This window comes from Lampris incognitus, chromosome 5 (genome assembly GCF_029633865.1).
Source record: "Lampris incognitus isolate fLamInc1 chromosome 5, fLamInc1.hap2, whole genome shotgun sequence".
Lineage (NCBI taxonomy): Eukaryota > Metazoa > Chordata > Actinopteri > Lampriformes > Lampridae > Lampris > Lampris incognitus.
This window is the reverse complement of record NC_079215.1, coordinates 54,262,986-54,280,946: the sequence shown is the minus strand read 5'-3', so window position 1 is coordinate 54,280,946 and position 17,961 is coordinate 54,262,986. Positions and strand designations below refer to the sequence as shown.

The following is a 17,961-nucleotide window of genomic DNA, read 5'->3' as shown; positions in this document are numbered from 1 at the left end:
TTCCGGACAGACCATAATACTCCCGAGCAGAAAAGACGTCATCGCATTTTTTTTATTTTTTTTACCGCGTTGCCAAGGAACCGCGGTCGGTGGACCCGGTTTGGAGAACGCCCATTGGTCGAGCCGTTGCTACGTGCCCAGGGGTTGCTAAGCGAGGAGGAGGAGCATCCTTCGCCCGACTCGGGGAAAATGGTGGTTGTTGTGCAGCGGCTCGGCTGGGCGCAATATTTTGGAGATGTGCTGGGGGGGAAAAAAGTCGCCGCGAAAGCGGCAGCGCGGAAGTTGGTCGCCCGTCGGAGACGGAGGCCCACGGATTCCGATTGATTCGAACGAAAGGGGCAACGTGACATAAACCAACCCCCACCCACCCCACCCCACCCACCCCCCGAGTCAATTGTTTGTCTACCCAGACGCGTTTATCAGCAAATTCAATAAACTGTATTTTGTTTTGGGGTTTTTTTTTTTAATTTAAATCAGCACGCGGACGTAAAAGCAACAGTTCGTGTCGTAGAAACGTCCGAGAAATTGCGGGCGCCAACGGTTTCGTTCGATTTTCGCCTCGTGCAGAGTAAGCCCGCGGTTTCAGTGGACCGTTCTCGCCAGGCCCGATTCGATTTGTACCTGTAACGACTCGTCACAGTATAGGTTCTCTCCACGGCGAGACAAGGGTCGTGGGGGGGCTAGACTGACCTTGCGACCAAGGTTCCGTTTAAAAGTGAAAGTCTCGTTTTATTTCGTAGGGGTTTTTTTTTTTCAACGATCACAATTGAAAACTTTCAAGGAGGACCAAAACTTGAAAGGCGTTTTGGAGGCTGTCCAAAAGGAGTTGAATCGAGCGCAACTGGACTCGGTATAGATCCGCGAATAGACCCAAGTCCGGTTGCGCTCGATTCAACTCCGTTTGGACAGCCTCGACCCGGACGAACGAGAACGTCCCCGGACATCTCGGAGGCTACGGTTTTAATCCCTAAACGCAGGGTCGTCCGGGGACTAAACCAAAACGGGGGGCGAGTATAGTGCAAAAGAACTGCGACGCCCCGTCTGCCTTTGCGCGAGAGAGCCTGTAGATTTGCGGTGCTTTGCGTGTTTGGCCGTTTTAAATAAATATAAATACGTAGGAAAATAAAAAAAGTGAGCTCAAATCCGAGGATAGAATAGTCTGCAGCAAGCCACGAAAAAGTTCCCCCAATAGAGTTTGAGATCACATGTTTAGTTAAACGGGCTGGATGACGTCGCTAAATGAAACTGTAACGTCACCGTCCCCAGCACGCGCTCCTTTATTATTATTGTTATTATTAGTAGTATTATTATAAGGGTTTTTTTTTTTTAGGGAGTTGTCCCTTATCCGATGAGAGGGTCTAAGGACAGGATGCCCACTGAGGCACATGTGTAATTTGTGATACCGGGCTACACGAATCAAACTGACCCGACTATAGGCGGACTCCCCTGTAACGGCGCGAAGCCTGCTTCTGTCATCCAGCTCCAGCAGATGAAGCTGTATCATTTTACAGTATAGCCGATATTTTGTTTATTGATTATGAGGCATTACCGCCTGAGCAGGCGTAATGGCAGTTATCTTCCAGGTATCAGACAAATAATAATAATAAAAAAAGGATGCCATAATATGTAGGCTACTCATTTTAACTCTTGGTTGGCCATGGGCTAAATGTCACCAAGAAAACGCGCAGGAAGCCATACCGGGTGTCCTCCGGGTGGGTAAATCATCCAGCAAGTGGGCGCACAGCCAAATATTCGGGCTTCGACGCCGAAAAGGGGGAATAATCCAGCAGGCCCACAGCAACACGTCCCACCTGGCTCGGTCGTGGGGGGGGGGGGTGATCTCACCGATTTGGCAGGCGTCTTATAAATAAATATAATATCCATTATTTTGTTGGACTACAAGTCATAGGCCGATCCGTCACTTTTAAAAACCGAAAGCAAGAAGTGGTGTCGGGCCATCAGGACGTCTTCAAAATGACTCCTAAAAAAAAAGTATTGGAGACAACAAATGTACCTCTAATAAAGAGTCACACGATATCGACGTCATTTTATTGCAATGAAATCAATAATAATAATAATAATGATAATAATAATAATAATAAAATAATAATAATATTTATATAAATGATCATGTAAAGGTTAATCCGATCCAGGATCAGATAATATGGGACATATTCAGACTGACTGCTGTTCGTTTGGGAATAGTTAGAGAAATAAATACTAGTTACAGACTTTAATGTATACTGAATCAGGTTTAGCCTGCAGTCTGCAGAATGATCGACAGCCCCGGTTAGGATAATAACAGTAACGGATGAATAACAGCTGCTATGAGACGTTATAATCTACACAGCGTGACGGCCCTATACAGCCCATGCATTAAGCCACATTTCTCCGTGTAAATCCCTTTTGCTTTTCTTCCCGTTTCTTTTTTCCTTGTAAATAAAAATTAGTTTCATAGCTCCAGTCGCCAATTATCTTCCTCTTTGCGCTCGCGATTCAGCTCGTGCGGCGGTCTGCGTCACCGCGTCTGAAGCGCGCTGGCTTCTGCCTGCGTCGCGTTTGACGCAAGAGTCGCTGGGTTTCGAACAGAGGACCCGTCAAAGGGGCCCCCATGCTGTCATAAGGATGGGTGAAGGACACTGGTCCCCCTCAGGGTCAGACCCAAGTCGACGACGTCACACCGAGCCGACGCGTTCGGCGGTGGTGCACAACCGAATTACGCTGACGCGCGTTTGAAGGCGAGAGGCCAAGAGCGAGGGTCTGAACAAACGTAGACCGGAAGTAACGAACAGCACAGCGAGAGTCTCGGGTGGAAGAGTTCAGCTGAGCCCAAAACTCCACCGCGTCCACCAAACATCTCAGTGCCAAGAATCCACAACTGCGTCCCGATTCATTACAACACTGAACACAGTGTAGTGTCCATAATGTGTTGAGCCATTGTTTTACTTTGTTTTTTTTTTTGTTTTTTTTTAATAGTTATTTCTTGGGAGCAGTATTGATTGCTATCGGAGTGTGAGGGTGTGAGCCTGCAGGAGTGTGAAATGGCGCGCGTCGTTACAACCTGTTAAAAAACCCAACCGGCGGTCGGTGCAGTGCGCGTGTGAAGGCGCGTGTCCTGGCGGAGCTTATCCGACGCTCGTGTCCGTGTCGCGACAGAAATAAAGCCACGATCCCCTTAACGTGAAGAAATAATTAACGACTCAAGCGTTAATCAGAAGTTCAGCGCCTCAAGTATCCATGCTCCTGTCACTCCCTGCATGTTAGAGACCCCTCAAATACAAACGCGTCAACCAACACCCCTTAATTTTTACCGGGACGCAATTAAGTCAATATTGGTGGTCGAAATCGGCCTATTTATCTTAACAACGCACGCGCAACAATTGGAGATGCTCGCGCTGGCCGTTGGTTTGCTCAACAACAACAACAACAAAGAAGCAAAATCGTGACAGCAAGAAGATCAGCTGAGGAGGCGGAAGGTGGAAGGTGGGGGGGGGGGGGGGAGAGAAATTTAGGCGCAGAATCGCCATCGCAACACGCGCAACGAGCGAGCTCAGCGCGAGCTGGAGAGATAAAAAAAAAAACCTGGGGAGGATGGAAGTCAAAAAATGCAACTGCTCCGCACCATCATAACTCTTCCATAGGGCGCAGAATCCTGGACTCTAACAAAAGCTATGGAGAAGAAGAAGAAGAAAAAAATACAAGCCTTTGGACTTCAGAATGCTGCAAACCCCAAACACAGCGCACGTCACCAACACTGAAGTGCTGAACAGAGTAAAGGGACCTATTGGTCACCATGATAAGTTTACTGACAATGGTTTAAAAAAAGAAAGAGGAAATTAAACTGGTATGGACACGTTTGCCGAACGGAAAGGGCACGTGCAAAGGACACCCTGCAAGGCCTGGTGGCAGAAGGGACTGGGAAGAGAGGGAGACCGAGAAACACCTGGGTAAACAACATCAGAGAATGGCTACAGATGAGCGTGATGGATAGGGGGGGGGGGCGGTGGAAGAGACTGGTCGAGGCATCAGCGGTGCTCCTACGGCCTCCATAGGTTACAGAACTGATGATGATGATGATGATGATAATGATGATGATGATCATATGTTGGCTGAGTTCCATTGAAACACCCGGAGAACTCCAAATGTGAAATGACGGCATATAATAACAAATAGAGCAGCAGCCCATAGTATCTAGAGAGCTATAGTATCTACAGAGTTATAGTATCTAGAGAGCTATAGTATCTACAGAGTTATAGTATCTACAGAGCTATAGTATCTACAGAGTTACAGTATCTACAGATTTATAGTATCTACAGAGTTGTAGTATCTACAGAGCTGTAGTATCTACAGTTATAGAATCTACAGTTATAGTATCTAGAGAGCTATAGTATCTACAGAGTTATAGTATCTACAGTTATAGAATCTACAGTTATAGTATCTAGAGAGCTATAGTATCTACAGAGTTATAGTATCTACAGAGTTATAGTATCTATAGAGCTTTAGTATCTACAGAGCTTTAGTATCTACAGAGCTATGATATCTACAGAACTATAGAATCTACAGAGCTATAGTATCTACAAAACTACAGTATTTACAGAGCTATAGTATCTACAGAGCTATATTGTCTATGTTGTTATAGTATCTACAGAGCTATATTGTCTATGTTGTTATAGTATCTACAGAGTTATAGTATTTAAAGAGCTATAGTATCTACGGTATCTACAGAGCTACAGTATCTACAGAGTTGTAGTATCTACAGTTATAGAATCTACAGAGATATAGTATCAAGAGAGCTTTAGTATCTACAGAGTTATAGTATCTACAGAGCTATAGTATCTACAGAGTTGTAGTATCTACAGAGCTATGATATCTACAAAACTACAGTATTTACAGAGCTATAGTATCTACTGAGCTATATTATCTACAGAGCTATATTATCTACAGAGCTATAGTATCTACAGAGTTATAGTATCTACAGATTTGTAATATCTACAGAGCTATGATATCTACAGAACTATAGAATCTACAGAGCTATATTATCTACAAAACTACAGTATTTACAGAGCTATAATATCTACTGAGCTATATTACGTTGTTATATTATCTACAGAGCTATAGTATCTACAGAGTTGTAGTATCTACAGAGCTATAGTATTTACAGAACTATAGTATTTACAGAGTTATAGTATCTATACAGAGTTATAGTATCTATACAGAGTTATAGTATCTATACAGAGCTATAGTATCTATACAGAGTTATATATCTATACAGAGTTATAGTATTTACAGAGTTATAGTATCTATACAGAGTTATAGTATCTATACAGAGTTATATATCTATACAGAGTTATAGTATTTAGAGTTATAGTATCTATACAGAGTTATAGTATCTATACAGAGCTATAGTATCTACAGATTTATAGTATTTACAGATTTATAGTATCTACAGATTTATAGTATTTACAGATTTATAGTAGCTACAGATTTATAGTATCTACAGATTTATAGTATTTACAGATTTATAGTATCAGAGTTGAATGAAACCACAGCACGAGCGCTTATCCACGCCTCATTGGCTATAACGTTGGGTTGTATCAAGCAGGCGGTAAACATCGCATTAGGGTCTAATTATGGATGATTTGCCAGGTAAACCGGTTGTTTTCACAACGGGAGCTGAAGCCCGCAGACCTTTTTGTTTCATTCGTGCGGAGAGAGAGGGATCGGACGCGGAAACGGAAAGGTCCAGGCAGCGACTCCCCGACCCGAGTCTCCGGTGATATCTGCGCACGGATTTTCCTGTTTGTCTCGCGCAAATCTGCATACGCGCCACGCGCGCGTGCGTTCGCGCGCGTGTGTATGTGAGAGAGAGAGAGAGGGAGAGAGAGAGAGAGGGGGAGAGAGAGAGACGGAGACAGGAGGACGGGCTGCGCACCGCAGTCCGTGGCAGTGGACGCGATTGGTCTCGGCGCGACTGCAGTGCAGCAGCGTTGCCGCCGTATATGGGAGCGCGGTCGGCCCGTTCAAAGATCATTGGCTCGCTGGTATCTGGGCAACAGCCAGCTCCCGGTGCGCGGGAGACGTACCGTGGATCCTCTACAGCACCCCCCCCCCCACCACCCCTCCCCACCCAGCGCGCGCCCGCCCAAATCATCCTCTTCAAAAATGGCACTTTGCTACAACACGGATTCAACCCGCCGTTTGACTGGTATTTCCCCCCCCCCCCCCCGTTGCAGCGGAATTCCTGCAGGCCTCACTCGACTTGGCTGTGCACAAAATGGCCGAATGGCGCAGGCTCCGAAATGAGTCATGCTTTGTAGGCCTGTGGTGTCTATCAAGCCTGGCTTCTATTCAGCCCGCACCCGCGGAAACCCGCCTGCCCCGTATGAACCGCAGGCCCCACCCGCAGGACTGTACAGATAGCGCGATATTACACTTGCACATCGCGCGCAATGCGTACGCCAAAAAATCCGCTTTTGCGCGCCGATGACACGCCGACCCTTGACGCGTCCAGACACCACGCACCTCGGTCCCATCTGCATTTGGATATGAATTGTGACAGAAACGGCCTAGAGATTGCTATTTATTTATTTGTTTACTTTGTTTGTTTATTTGTTGGTTTGCTGAAATCCGCCGTACAACAGCCAGTTGCGCTGCGCAGTTATAATCCAAATACGCAAGGGCCGGCACAGGTGTAAAGACGGGGAGGACAGGAGCAAACGAACTGTCCTGTCACCCATCCGAGCTCGTCACGTCTGCTCACTTTCTACAGAGCCCAGCTGTTCACAGGAGTACCCCATTTTTTTTCTTACCAATTAACATCGGCAGTGTAATAACAGCTCAGGTCGAGGTCCACTTTCAGAACGAAAGCCTTGAATACCATTGCGGTACGTTACGGCACATTACGGTACACCTGTTCAGGTTTTGCAGACACCTCCGTACAGAAGACAGAGACCGACCACAACCCCGTTTCGCGACGGAGCAGAAAGCGGGTAGGCTGTGGGGGGGGGGGGGGGCAGCAGGGCTCCGGGTCCTGTACCCGCGAACAGCGGTCCCGCAGGAAACGGACGAGACAAGCGGAAGCCTCGATCAGCTCGACAAGCAAAGTCACCACAATTAGGAAGGAGTCGCGCGCGAGGCTCCGTTGGTGGCACATCTGGATTTATGAGCTGCCTGAGCCGGGTTTTTTTTTCTTTTTTTAATGTCATTGCAGGGTAACCTCTCCCTGTGACGTCGCATAACAATTTAGTCCAAACTGATATTAAACGAGGGCTACTTGTGATACTTTGTGTCGTTGCTCACCCGGCATGTCAAAACCCCAGCCGCGGATAACGAGGCGAGCTGTTGCCCGCCGGACGGCCGCGACGCGAGCCCGCGCGTGCGGGGGTAGCGGGCCACGCCGCAGCGGGACGCGCGGCGATGGCTCGCAGACACGCAAAGAGCGCAGCCGATTTAAACGAGTCCTCTTCTAAACTTATCAGATTGCGAAGCAGGGCAGTTTTTAGTTGCAAGGCGGGCCGCGTGCCTGCTGACGAGGGCCCCGCAGTGTAGAATTACATTTTCCATCTACGCCGCCCAGGCTGCTCAATCCAATGTGCACCACCTTTCTCTCCCGTAGCCTAGATCAGGGCGAGTTATGTTTCAAATATTGATCTTTTTCCCCCCCCTTCCAACAGAAGGTCCTCACACCTCATATTTTGGGTAGTTCTGGGGGGGGGGGTATGTCTGCTTCACAAAGCGAGACACACACCTTGCACGTTGTGCAGATCCATGTGACACGGCCCGGGTGGAGATGGAGGCATCACAGGTAGCTCGGGTTGTCACCATGGTGCCGCAAACGTGTTCACCGTTGGAGGAGCGTTACCTAGAACTGCTGGCCTGGCCTGGCTAATGAGTTTCGTGGTTAATTGATGCACCTGTCTGCAGCCATCACTGGGTCAGCATACCTTAACTGTTGAGCTGGTTGAAACTTTAATAATCTCCACGCTCCACAGCCTGATTGCACATTCATCTCATCTCGTCTCATCTAGTCGGCAGCAGGCTAAGTAGGGCACTCCAGACGCGCCTCTCCCCAGCAACGCCCCCCCCCCAGCTCCTCCTGGGGGATCCCAAGGCGTTCCCAGGCCAGATTGGACATGTAGTCCCTCCGGCGAGTACATCCAACTGGGAGGAGAGACCGGGGGTCTCCTGCCAGTCGGATGTGCCCGGAAAACCTCCAAAGGAAGGCGCCTAGGACGCATCCTAATGAGATACCCGAACCACCTCAACTGGCTCCTTTCGACGCGAAGGAGCAGCGGCTCTACTCCGAGGGAGCTCGGAGTAGAGTAGTGATGCGCGGTCAGGGGAGGCACTGCCTCACCCAGGCTAATAAGAAGGGGAAAAAAGAAATGTCATGATAGTTACAAAATATTTATTTATTTAACTTTAATTTGTTAAGATTGTTGTAAAAAAATTTTTTTTAATCATGTAAAACTTGTTTTATCAATGAAAGGCATGTCCTGTTCAGGATGGCTTGCTGCCAACGCTAGCATCGTGGATGCAGGCTGCGGAGGCAGAGTCTGCTTGTGCCTCTGGCGTGTGGAATGGAAGCAAACGGTTTCGGAGTTTTGCGCATGCGTAGTTTGTTCTTACAGTGTCCTTCGGTATCAACGATGAGGCACGTCGCTAACCTGCCTCGCGTTTTGTGAACGGATGTATTTTGACCCCCTCCCACCCTCTGGCTTGCCGTCTTCTGCCTACCCAGCCGTGGACCTCACTGCACGTTACTGCCCTCCGGATGTCCGAGGTCCACATTGACGTGTAATCGTGTCAACGTGCCCATCATTGTCAGCTTGCAATCATGCCAATGTAGCGAATTCAGGGGGCAGCCGGGAACCGCCGCAGCCGGGACGCGAACCCGGACCGCCCGCACCACGGGTGACGTTAACCAGCTGACTAAAGGGTCCGACCCGTTAGCCAACGGGCTAGCGAGTCTAGTCATTCTTGATCGTTACACTACATCCCCCCTCTCCTCCCCCTTCCCCCGGAAGTGTGTCCCCGCGCTTCAGCATATCAGCTCCCTCGTGCCTCTGGGCGCACGCGCTTCTGATGGCCTCGCGGTCTCACCATCCCAGGGGGGGGGGGGCATCCGGGAACCGCCGCCACAGCCGGGAAGCGAACCCGGTTCTCCCGCACCACGGGCGACTGCGCTAAGCAGTCAAATGTCAGATGTCAATCAAGACGTGTAATCACAACGAAAGTGATTACACATTCTTTCCTCAAAATAGGTGACACCTCTGCAGGGACTGACTAACGTAACTAGGGTCAAGTTAAGGAAATGTGTCGGGCAAGGCCGTGTCAGGTGTCAGCTGTGGTGCACGACCAAAAAAAAACCCCATCGTAATCCAGTTCAAGCAATTTTATTATTGCAAAATATATCACTGAAAGCCTTTCATTTTTAGCCTGCACATAAAACATCAAAGTGCGTCTGCTTAACCTCTCACAGAGGAGTTAAACTGCATCTGCGGCCGCCGTCCGGACCACATCTGACGCCGAACGGGATTTCTGGGGTACATCGAGAGGAAGCAGCGTGACAGAAGGACGACAACGTGTGTGCTTTCACACCATCTACAATACAAGCGATGCCGAGCTCCAGTCCAGACACACTGGCCCGCCGGGATCCCTTGCACACCTCCTAGCAGTTACTCCGGGGCAATCAGAGGAAACATAAAAAAGCAACATTATGCAACACAATTTCAGTGGAGCTATGTGACACCAATTAGCATACACAAATCAATCAGGCGTGTGAAACGTAAACCCCGCCGACGGATGCAAATCGAGTGAGGCCGGATTTCCTGGGTAGACTGGTCGTTAGAAAGCCTCTGCACAACATTCGCTAAACTGATCTCAAACCCTGCCCATCTGTGCAAACCAAACAGCAAAAAAAAAAGAAAAAAAAAAGGGTATTATGTGTCGTTATCGTCAACAGCCTCCGGGGAGGCGCTAATCATAAAATGTTTAGCACATATATGTACAGGTCAAATCACAATAGAGGTTATGATAATGAGCATATACAAAACATGAGCCACTCGTTCTCCACGTGAAGCGTTGAGATAACACGTACTGACAAGGCCTTGAGCTTACCTGGATGTCTGCTTATGCTAACCTACTGGCATGTCCCCACTTTACACCTGCCGTCTCCTCTCTCTCTCTCTCTCTCTCACACGCACACACACGCATGCACATACACACACGCACGCACTCTCACGCACTCATGCATGCAGGCACACTACACAACGCACCCATGCATGCACATACACATGCGCACATGCACGCACATACACACGCACGCGTGCACATGCGCGCGCACACGCATGCAGTCGCGCGCGCGCGTGCACTCAACGCACTCGTGCGTGTACACTCGCGCATACACTCACCCACGTGGACTCATGCATGCACTCACACGCGCCCATGCATGCACACACGCGCGCACACACACACACCACACACACGCACACCCACATGCACGCACGCACGCGCACACAGTGTAATTTACCATTTTTTCTCCGTAGTTTTTCTGTTTTACAAAATTCTGAATATACATATAATTTTCAAATGCACACCGTTGAGCTTATCGATCAAAACGTAATTGAATCCAAGAAAAAGCAAAAGGTTATTCACAAGTGTAAGTGCCTCCCCGCTTCGGTCGATTATTTGTGTAAAATAGCTTTTTAAACTCAGACTGAAGTGAGTGAATGTATTAACACATCATGATAAAATCTTTAATCGTTAACAACAGATCAAGCTTATTAGGAAGAAAAGCATATGCCTAACACTCAGTAAGAAATCGAGATCTGATTCATTTTGACCTTCACGTAATCATACACACACACACACACACACACACACACACACACACACAGGTTCTTTTGCACATTCAAGCATCTGAAAATATCCGTTTTGTTTTGTGTACATTTCTACATACAGACTTTACACGGTTACATATTCCTTGAATGTCACCGTGAGACAGTTTGTGGTAATGTCTGTGATGACTATATTCCCAAGGAATGGCTTGAAAGACGGAAAAGGCTCCTCTTTCCTTAGTTCGGTGTTTGAAGTTGTCGTTTCCTCCACGTTTTCCTCCTGCGTGAGTTCTTGTGTTTCAGCCTGTGCTTTTGTTTGTTCCTCAGCCTGTGTTTGTGTTTCTGTCTGGGCCACAGTTTTAGATCGGCACTTGACCATGCTTAAGTCTATTGGTTCCTCTTGGTCAGAATACTCATAGTCCTGGTGTCCAGGTTGAGTCTGGTGGCCATTTTGGACTATGCTGATGCTTTGAGTCGGTGAAGATGCCGCGTTAGGAGCACTGATGCTCCTGGAGCTCAAAAACCTCTTACCGTGATCATGGTCCCCATTGTCAGATTCTGAGAGGTGTCGTTTGAGTCCTGAAAAGCCACCTTGACTTTCTCTGTTCTCTAATTGGAGGCAAAACCCCCTATCCAAAGGCGGAGAGACCAGATTAGCCTTGGTTGTCAATTGTAATGGCTGATCTGCTTGCAGCTGCTTTTGACCCCTGATATCTCCATGTTGACCTTGTTCTGTCACAGCTTGCTCCATTTTGGGAGCATGCTCTGTCTCTATAGAGCAATGTCCATTACATCCAGAGGGAGGAACATCTGCTTTGTCAATAGTGGTGCTTTTAGCAAAGCCATTCATGAGACCGAGCTTCTTTACAAGCTTCATCTTTTCAAGGTGGTTTTCCATACTGTTGTCTTTGTCCGCCGGTGCGCTGTCTCCCCCGTTCTTGATTCTAGCTGCCTGCATTCCATTCTCCATGTACTTGCTCATGACAATAACGATCCGTCCATTTTTGTTTTTGTTCTTGACTATCTTTAGCTTGCTGCTGCTGACACTGTTGGGCAGTGGCACAGCATCCTCTTTAGCAGGAAGTGTCACCGTCTCTGGTTCTTTGTGTCCATTGAGATCTGCCGGCAGCTTCTTCAGCTCCATGGTGATATCCTTGACTTTGGTCAGGCAGCCTGAGTCTTTGTCCCGCACCCACTTTTGCTGCAGTGCTGGGGGAAGGTTCCAACCCCGGTTAGCCACCTCTGGAGCTTTAGCTTCCCCGGGCTTGGTGAATGGGGCCTCGTACATCCTGAGGTCTGGTTGATAGTGATGATGCTTCTTGCTGTTGAGCTGGTAGTAGAACTTTTTCTTGCCATTGACCTGCTGCTCAGCCTCACGCTCCTTGCACAGGGGCTGGTACTGGTGGTGCTTCTTGCTGTTCAGCTGGTACTGCTGACCCTGGGATCGCAGCATCTGGATGGCACTAGCCTTCTGACAGTTGTCCTCATCGAGTGTCGCATCGCGAAGATCAGACAGAATGCTGGATCTCCGGGCGAAGGAGGGGACCTGGGAAACAATGACAGCCATTAGTAATCAGACACAAGATGTTGAGAGTTTTAAATCTTCTAAAAAAATGAAGGTAGCTGAATCATTAAGGTGTTTGAAAATGTCTCAGCTGACTATTTTAAAACAGCAGCTTTTTCTGGACAAGTTACTCAATTTGGCAAAAACAACTTATCTCACAGTATCTATGGCTATATCAGCACTAGACAAGAAGAAATAGCATGGTTCAGCGGGGGTGTATGAGTGTCAATGGAGAAACGTTGACTGGAATGTCAAAAGGGGCTCCTATGAGGCCCAAACGAGGCACATGGACCTTCACGTATGTACCTACAGCCTCCCTAAGATTCAAGTGCTTTGCTTGTCTGTGACAGGCATGACCATCAGGGTGACATTTCAAAGTGACTCCTGTGGCTGTGACCTCAGCTCAGAGGAATGTCACTGCCTGCTTTGTGTCCCATCACTTACATTATCCCATGTGTTACCACCAACACCCTCCTGAGAAGAACAAAAGCATTCCTCTGAAAGGTTCCCTTGGCCTTTTGGATTTATAACTGATTAATTAGATGTACTTTTACATCTATTCAGGGAACTTTTGTCTATAGAAATCAATGACGTGAACGGTTACAGGCATATGTATCACTGATTCTATATTTAATATATTTTAATATATTTTATATACATATTCTATATTATCACATTGATACACGCGCTAATAAACGGAAATCTGCGTATCTTAAGAAATAAGGCTTCAATGCAAATATAGATCCAAAGGGAGCACAAATGTTGAAGAATAATGCTTCTGAAATACATTTTATGGAGAGTTTCCAACTATATTTTTGCATAGTCCAATGGTAGGACCCAAACTCTGCATAACCCCAAAAAAACCAAGCTTACAGAAATACTCAAATATTTAAAAAAAAGACTCAATGGTGCATCATGGGAATGAGGATTAGGATTACAGAGAAATATGATTTCAATAACACTGTATAAAATTAAATATGTCTAAACACTTTAGAAAACTGAGGGTAGTATTATAAAGATCAAGTCCTCACCTGAACCAAGAGGTGTTTAGGCTTTGGCCCTCTCTTGCGATATCCCATCAGCTGCTCTTGTCTTTCCCTGCAGGAGGGATGAACACATAACCAATTACCAAACACTCATTTTTCGGGTGGTGTAACACAATGTAATAGGTTTCCATCAAAAGCTCTTCTAGAGGCCAAAATCACAAGTCAAAAACAAAGCAATCTAGGCCACAAAGCACAAAAAATAAAATAACACCCAAACTACAAAAAGGAGAACATTAGTAATAATCTGTTGTAACAGCGAAAATGATCATTATCTCTCTTAAACTTCTTACACTATCTGGCCCATCTATGCTAAACGTCATGCTTCATCTTAACTGCTCAACAGACATAAACAGCAACTACAAGTTAGGCTCCTCCCTGCCTTAAAAAAAAACTGCAATATCACACCTGCAGCCTGGTTCATGGACACACCTAACGTCCATTATAGGAGACACTTTAAAACGACTCTCCCCCCCGCCATTCTCTTCTTTGTTCCTGCTATACTACATTTGCATTGTGGTTTGTGCTGACAGCACTCCCTTTACTCAATCCGTGCATCACCCTCGCCCATGTACCCACACTTCATGCCCCACACTTCTGTTCATGATAATATTGCCTAGTTGTAGGGCTGTCACGACCATGACATTTTGTTGACGATTAATTGTCATACAAATAATCGTGATTAATGATTTCATTGTCTTTTTTATCATGTTATGCCACTATTATAGTGTAAGCCTAATCACGGTTTAATAATACACATACACCTTATGAAGAAGAAGAGCCAGTTATTGGCACTGGACATTGGAACATATAAATATAAAGTTCTGTTTGCCTGTTAGACTTTGGAAACAAAAACTGCACAGGGCAGATATGACATGACATGAATAACAACTTAAATATACAAAGCCTATTACTGAAATATACAGAGAGATGACTGTAAATGGAAGGTGCCAACAATCAAAACAAACGACGTGCTATGGCCAAAACAGGCCATATCCTTGTAAACCACAGCAAGACATACGTATGTGGGGTATTAGCGATTTTGACCTTTTTGCTGCAAATCCGACAAACGGCCTCCTTGTGGAGTTAGAAAACAACGAGACAGGAGACGTCCTCCACGTTACTGGGCTCCACCTTTTTCATTTGGCTCAAAACCAAAATGCGCCGCCGGTCATCGAATATTAGAGAGCAAGCGCCTCGAGATAAACGGTTTGCTGGCGCTCATTCGCCGCAGGAGGGGCGCGGCAAGATGACGTCACTAAAAGAGCGCCGGTCAAACAACGAATGGCGGAAAGCGACGTGGAAGCGGCGACGAAATGACGTTTCTGTCGGTGTCATCCAGCTGTTTTTTTTTTAATATACAAATGAACGGAAACGATTCTAACGATTGTGCTAAATGGTTCGGGGGTCGGGTCAGATAATATTATGTAATAACCGTGACAGGCCCCGAAATTGTTATTTTTCCTCGATCGGCCGTCGGTGTGGCGCGCCAAGTTCACGTTTCAGTGTTGAACCGGGTCACTAGGGTCGTGACCCGTGACGTCACAACCCACTGAACAAGAAGCGAGCCCGTCTTCCTGTGACTCCAACCCCGCTCCTGCAGGGCTCCCTTTGCAAGTCGGCCTCGGAGGCAGTAACCCAATACTGCAGACAGGGGTGACGTCAGTCTCCTCCCCCCTCCCTCACCTCTCATTACAGTGACGACTTCGCTGTGTTTTCATAGCGTAGCGTTTCAGACGCATTGGCTCCCCGGAGAGACGGGTAATTAGTTTTAATAAAAGTCCCTCTTCTTGAAAGAGAGGAGTAACCGCATAAACACATGCCGGGTTCGGGTGATGTTTTGCTTTTTACCCCAGGACCTGGTCCTACGAGGCACACCGGAAGAGGGCCAGAGGAACGCAAATGACAGTGTTACACAGTGTTGCAAAAACCACTTTGTGTCTTCTGCTTTGGTTGATTTCAGCAAGTTCGCCATGTAGTCTACTGTGGAAAGGCTGTGCAGGACCTATGGGCCTTCTTCAGTAAGATGCTTTTGAGAGGATTTGCTGGGAGGGTATTTGAGGCAGCCCATAGTCCTCTGAGCTAACTGGGGTGCTTTTTAACGCCCTCCATCTTTTTTTTCTTTTTTCTTTTTTTGAAATATACTCTATCCCCGTAGGAAAACTATGCCCTGCATTTAACCCATCCTAGCTGTGTAGCTAGGAGCAGCGCCCAGGGATCAACTCCAGTTGGTCTTGCCAAGGCCTCGGTCCGGGGCACAGACAGGAGTATTAACCCTAACGTGCATGTCTTCCCTGATGGTGGAAGGAAACCGGAGCACCCGGAGGAAACCCACAGCAGACACGGGGAGAACATGCAAACTCCACACAGAGGACGACCTGGGATGACCCCCCCTCCCCCAAGGTTGAACAACCCCGGGGTTCGAACCCAGGACCTCCTTGCTGCTAACCACTGGGCCACCGTCCCGCATTTAAGCTTTTATTCATATTTTCATGCATCCCCCCCCCCCCAGTTTGCCACGATTTGAGGGAAATGTATTGGGCAGGACACCAAAGCACGCGGTCATGAAGTAACGGTCAACACGACGGCCTAGTTTGACAAAAAAAAAGAGGCTAATCTGCACTAGCTGATCTGCCACATACAGTTAAGCTAACGCTAAACTGACTGTCCTCTATTGGCCGGCGACGACGCTGCTGACCACCCAGAGCCGCCATACTGCGACGGCTGACGAGAGAAGGCGCCAAACTCCCACGTGGCCGGCGGATCCTGACGTCAGACGCACGCGTGCACAAGGCACCAATGACAGCGAAGGGTCGATTATGAAACGAAGGCAACGCAACATTTTTGAGTTCTCTCCTGGAAGCGCCACCTTTTCTCATCCGTTTCCTGCAAGACGATCACGTTTGTTGGTTTGACGCACGACGCGTTGTCTAGTTTAGCTACCGGATGTCGCGAGCAAATAAATCAACACGTCCGTTTCAGCAGTTGTCCGCACACCCGCGTTTTTTAAAAAGAAAATTAACACGTGACTTGCAGTACACCCATACGCGGTGGTTAGAGGGGGATGCTCTTAGTAAAGGAAAGAAGAAGAAGAAGAAGAAAAAAAACACCGGAAAAGGGCCCGAGGAGTCTTCATGCATTCATCCCGACTCCTTCCTCCTCTGCACAATGAGGCCGTTCTGCCACTCACCTGTCCTGGAAAGCATCGAGGAGTCTTGGATCCAGGATGTTTTCCTCTGGTTCCCAAGTGTTGTATCTGTCGAGAGAGAGAGAGAGAGAGAGAGAGAGAGAGAGAGAGAGAGAGAGAGAGAGAGAGAGAGAGAGAGAGAGAGAGAGAGAGAGCATAAATAGCAAATTATTGTAATCCGCTCTGCATAGCTACCTCACCAGTACTACTGGTTCTACAGCAGTGGGAGTATTTTTTCTTTTGAATCCTACAATAAAACACCATAGCGGCCTGCAGTGAACCCACGCCGCCACCTGTGTAATAATCCAGGAGGAGGCCAACTTTTCACGCACGGCCGTAGGCCGAGCACAGCGGGCAACAGCGCAGGAGAAAGGACGCAGCCCCCTCCCCCCCTCACGGCTGCTCGGAGCGCACACGGACGCGGATGCAGAAGTTCGCCGTCAGGGGAGACTATCCGGCTCCGCATCCACACAGTCGGTCGCCGTCTCTCCAAGCAGGCGCGCCGAGCGCCCAAAACCAGAACGCGCAACCGCCCCACATACGCGTCCACGTACGAACACCGGCGCGCGCGCGCGCAGGACGCACGCACGCACGTACACACACACACACACACACGCTTTTTTCCCCCAATGCAAGTAATGCCGAGGATGACTTACTTCGGAGACCATCCTCGCCACTTGACCAGGTATTCGATCCTCCCCTGCAGGTGAGAGAGAGAGACACACGCGGTGAGTAGGTGCACACAAGCTAATTCTACACCGCAATTCATCACCACATCCTACACAGCGCGGAGCAACCCAGAAACACGGGCCTATGCGAGCGGGTTTAATTCCCCCCCCCCCACCCCCCACCTCCCCCTCCGCTCCGCACGCCAAAGCTATTCTGGAGAAACGCTCCGGTGCCCAACCTTTCTGCTCCGCTTCTTCTCGATGCTCTCCACCGCAAAGACGTGCTCTCCGCGGCGGGTAGCTCCATGTTCAGACCCGGGGATACCTTTCCTCCTCCTCCTCCCCCCCCCCCACCCCGCCGCCACCGGCTGCTGTCTCCTATCGCCGTGTCGTCGCGCACAACCGTCTCCTTATTCCCGACCCCGCGATGTGAGACCACGCCAGAGTCCCTCCGCGCTCCGCGTCGTCGCTGGCTTCCCCTCTTTCCGCTCTCTCCGCTCGCAACGGGGCGGCAGGAGCAGCGAGACGCCGTTTGCACACGAGCAGAGGCTGCAGCGCCGGACTGTTCGTGCAATATAGCCATGGGCGTGACGTCAGAGCGAGGCGGAGGAGTGGGGGTTTCTGAGGGGAGGGAGGGAGGGAGGGAGGGAGGTTGGGGGTG

General features: G+C 48.4%; 1 protein-coding gene across 1 annotated transcript; it reads right to left on the bottom strand.

The window, feature by feature from the left end:
* Positions 1-10,873: 10,873 nt before the first annotated feature.
* On the bottom strand, positions 10,874-17,607 carry LOC130112644 (E3 SUMO-protein ligase CBX4-like). The gene is given in 6 exon segments (XM_056280097.1): positions 10,874-12,384; positions 13,434-13,500; positions 16,636-16,701; positions 17,289-17,332; positions 17,540-17,592; positions 17,595-17,607. Coding segments are annotated over 6 exon segments (1,662 nt in total). The 3' UTR covers positions 10,874-10,965.
* Positions 17,608-17,961: the final 354 nt, after the last annotated feature.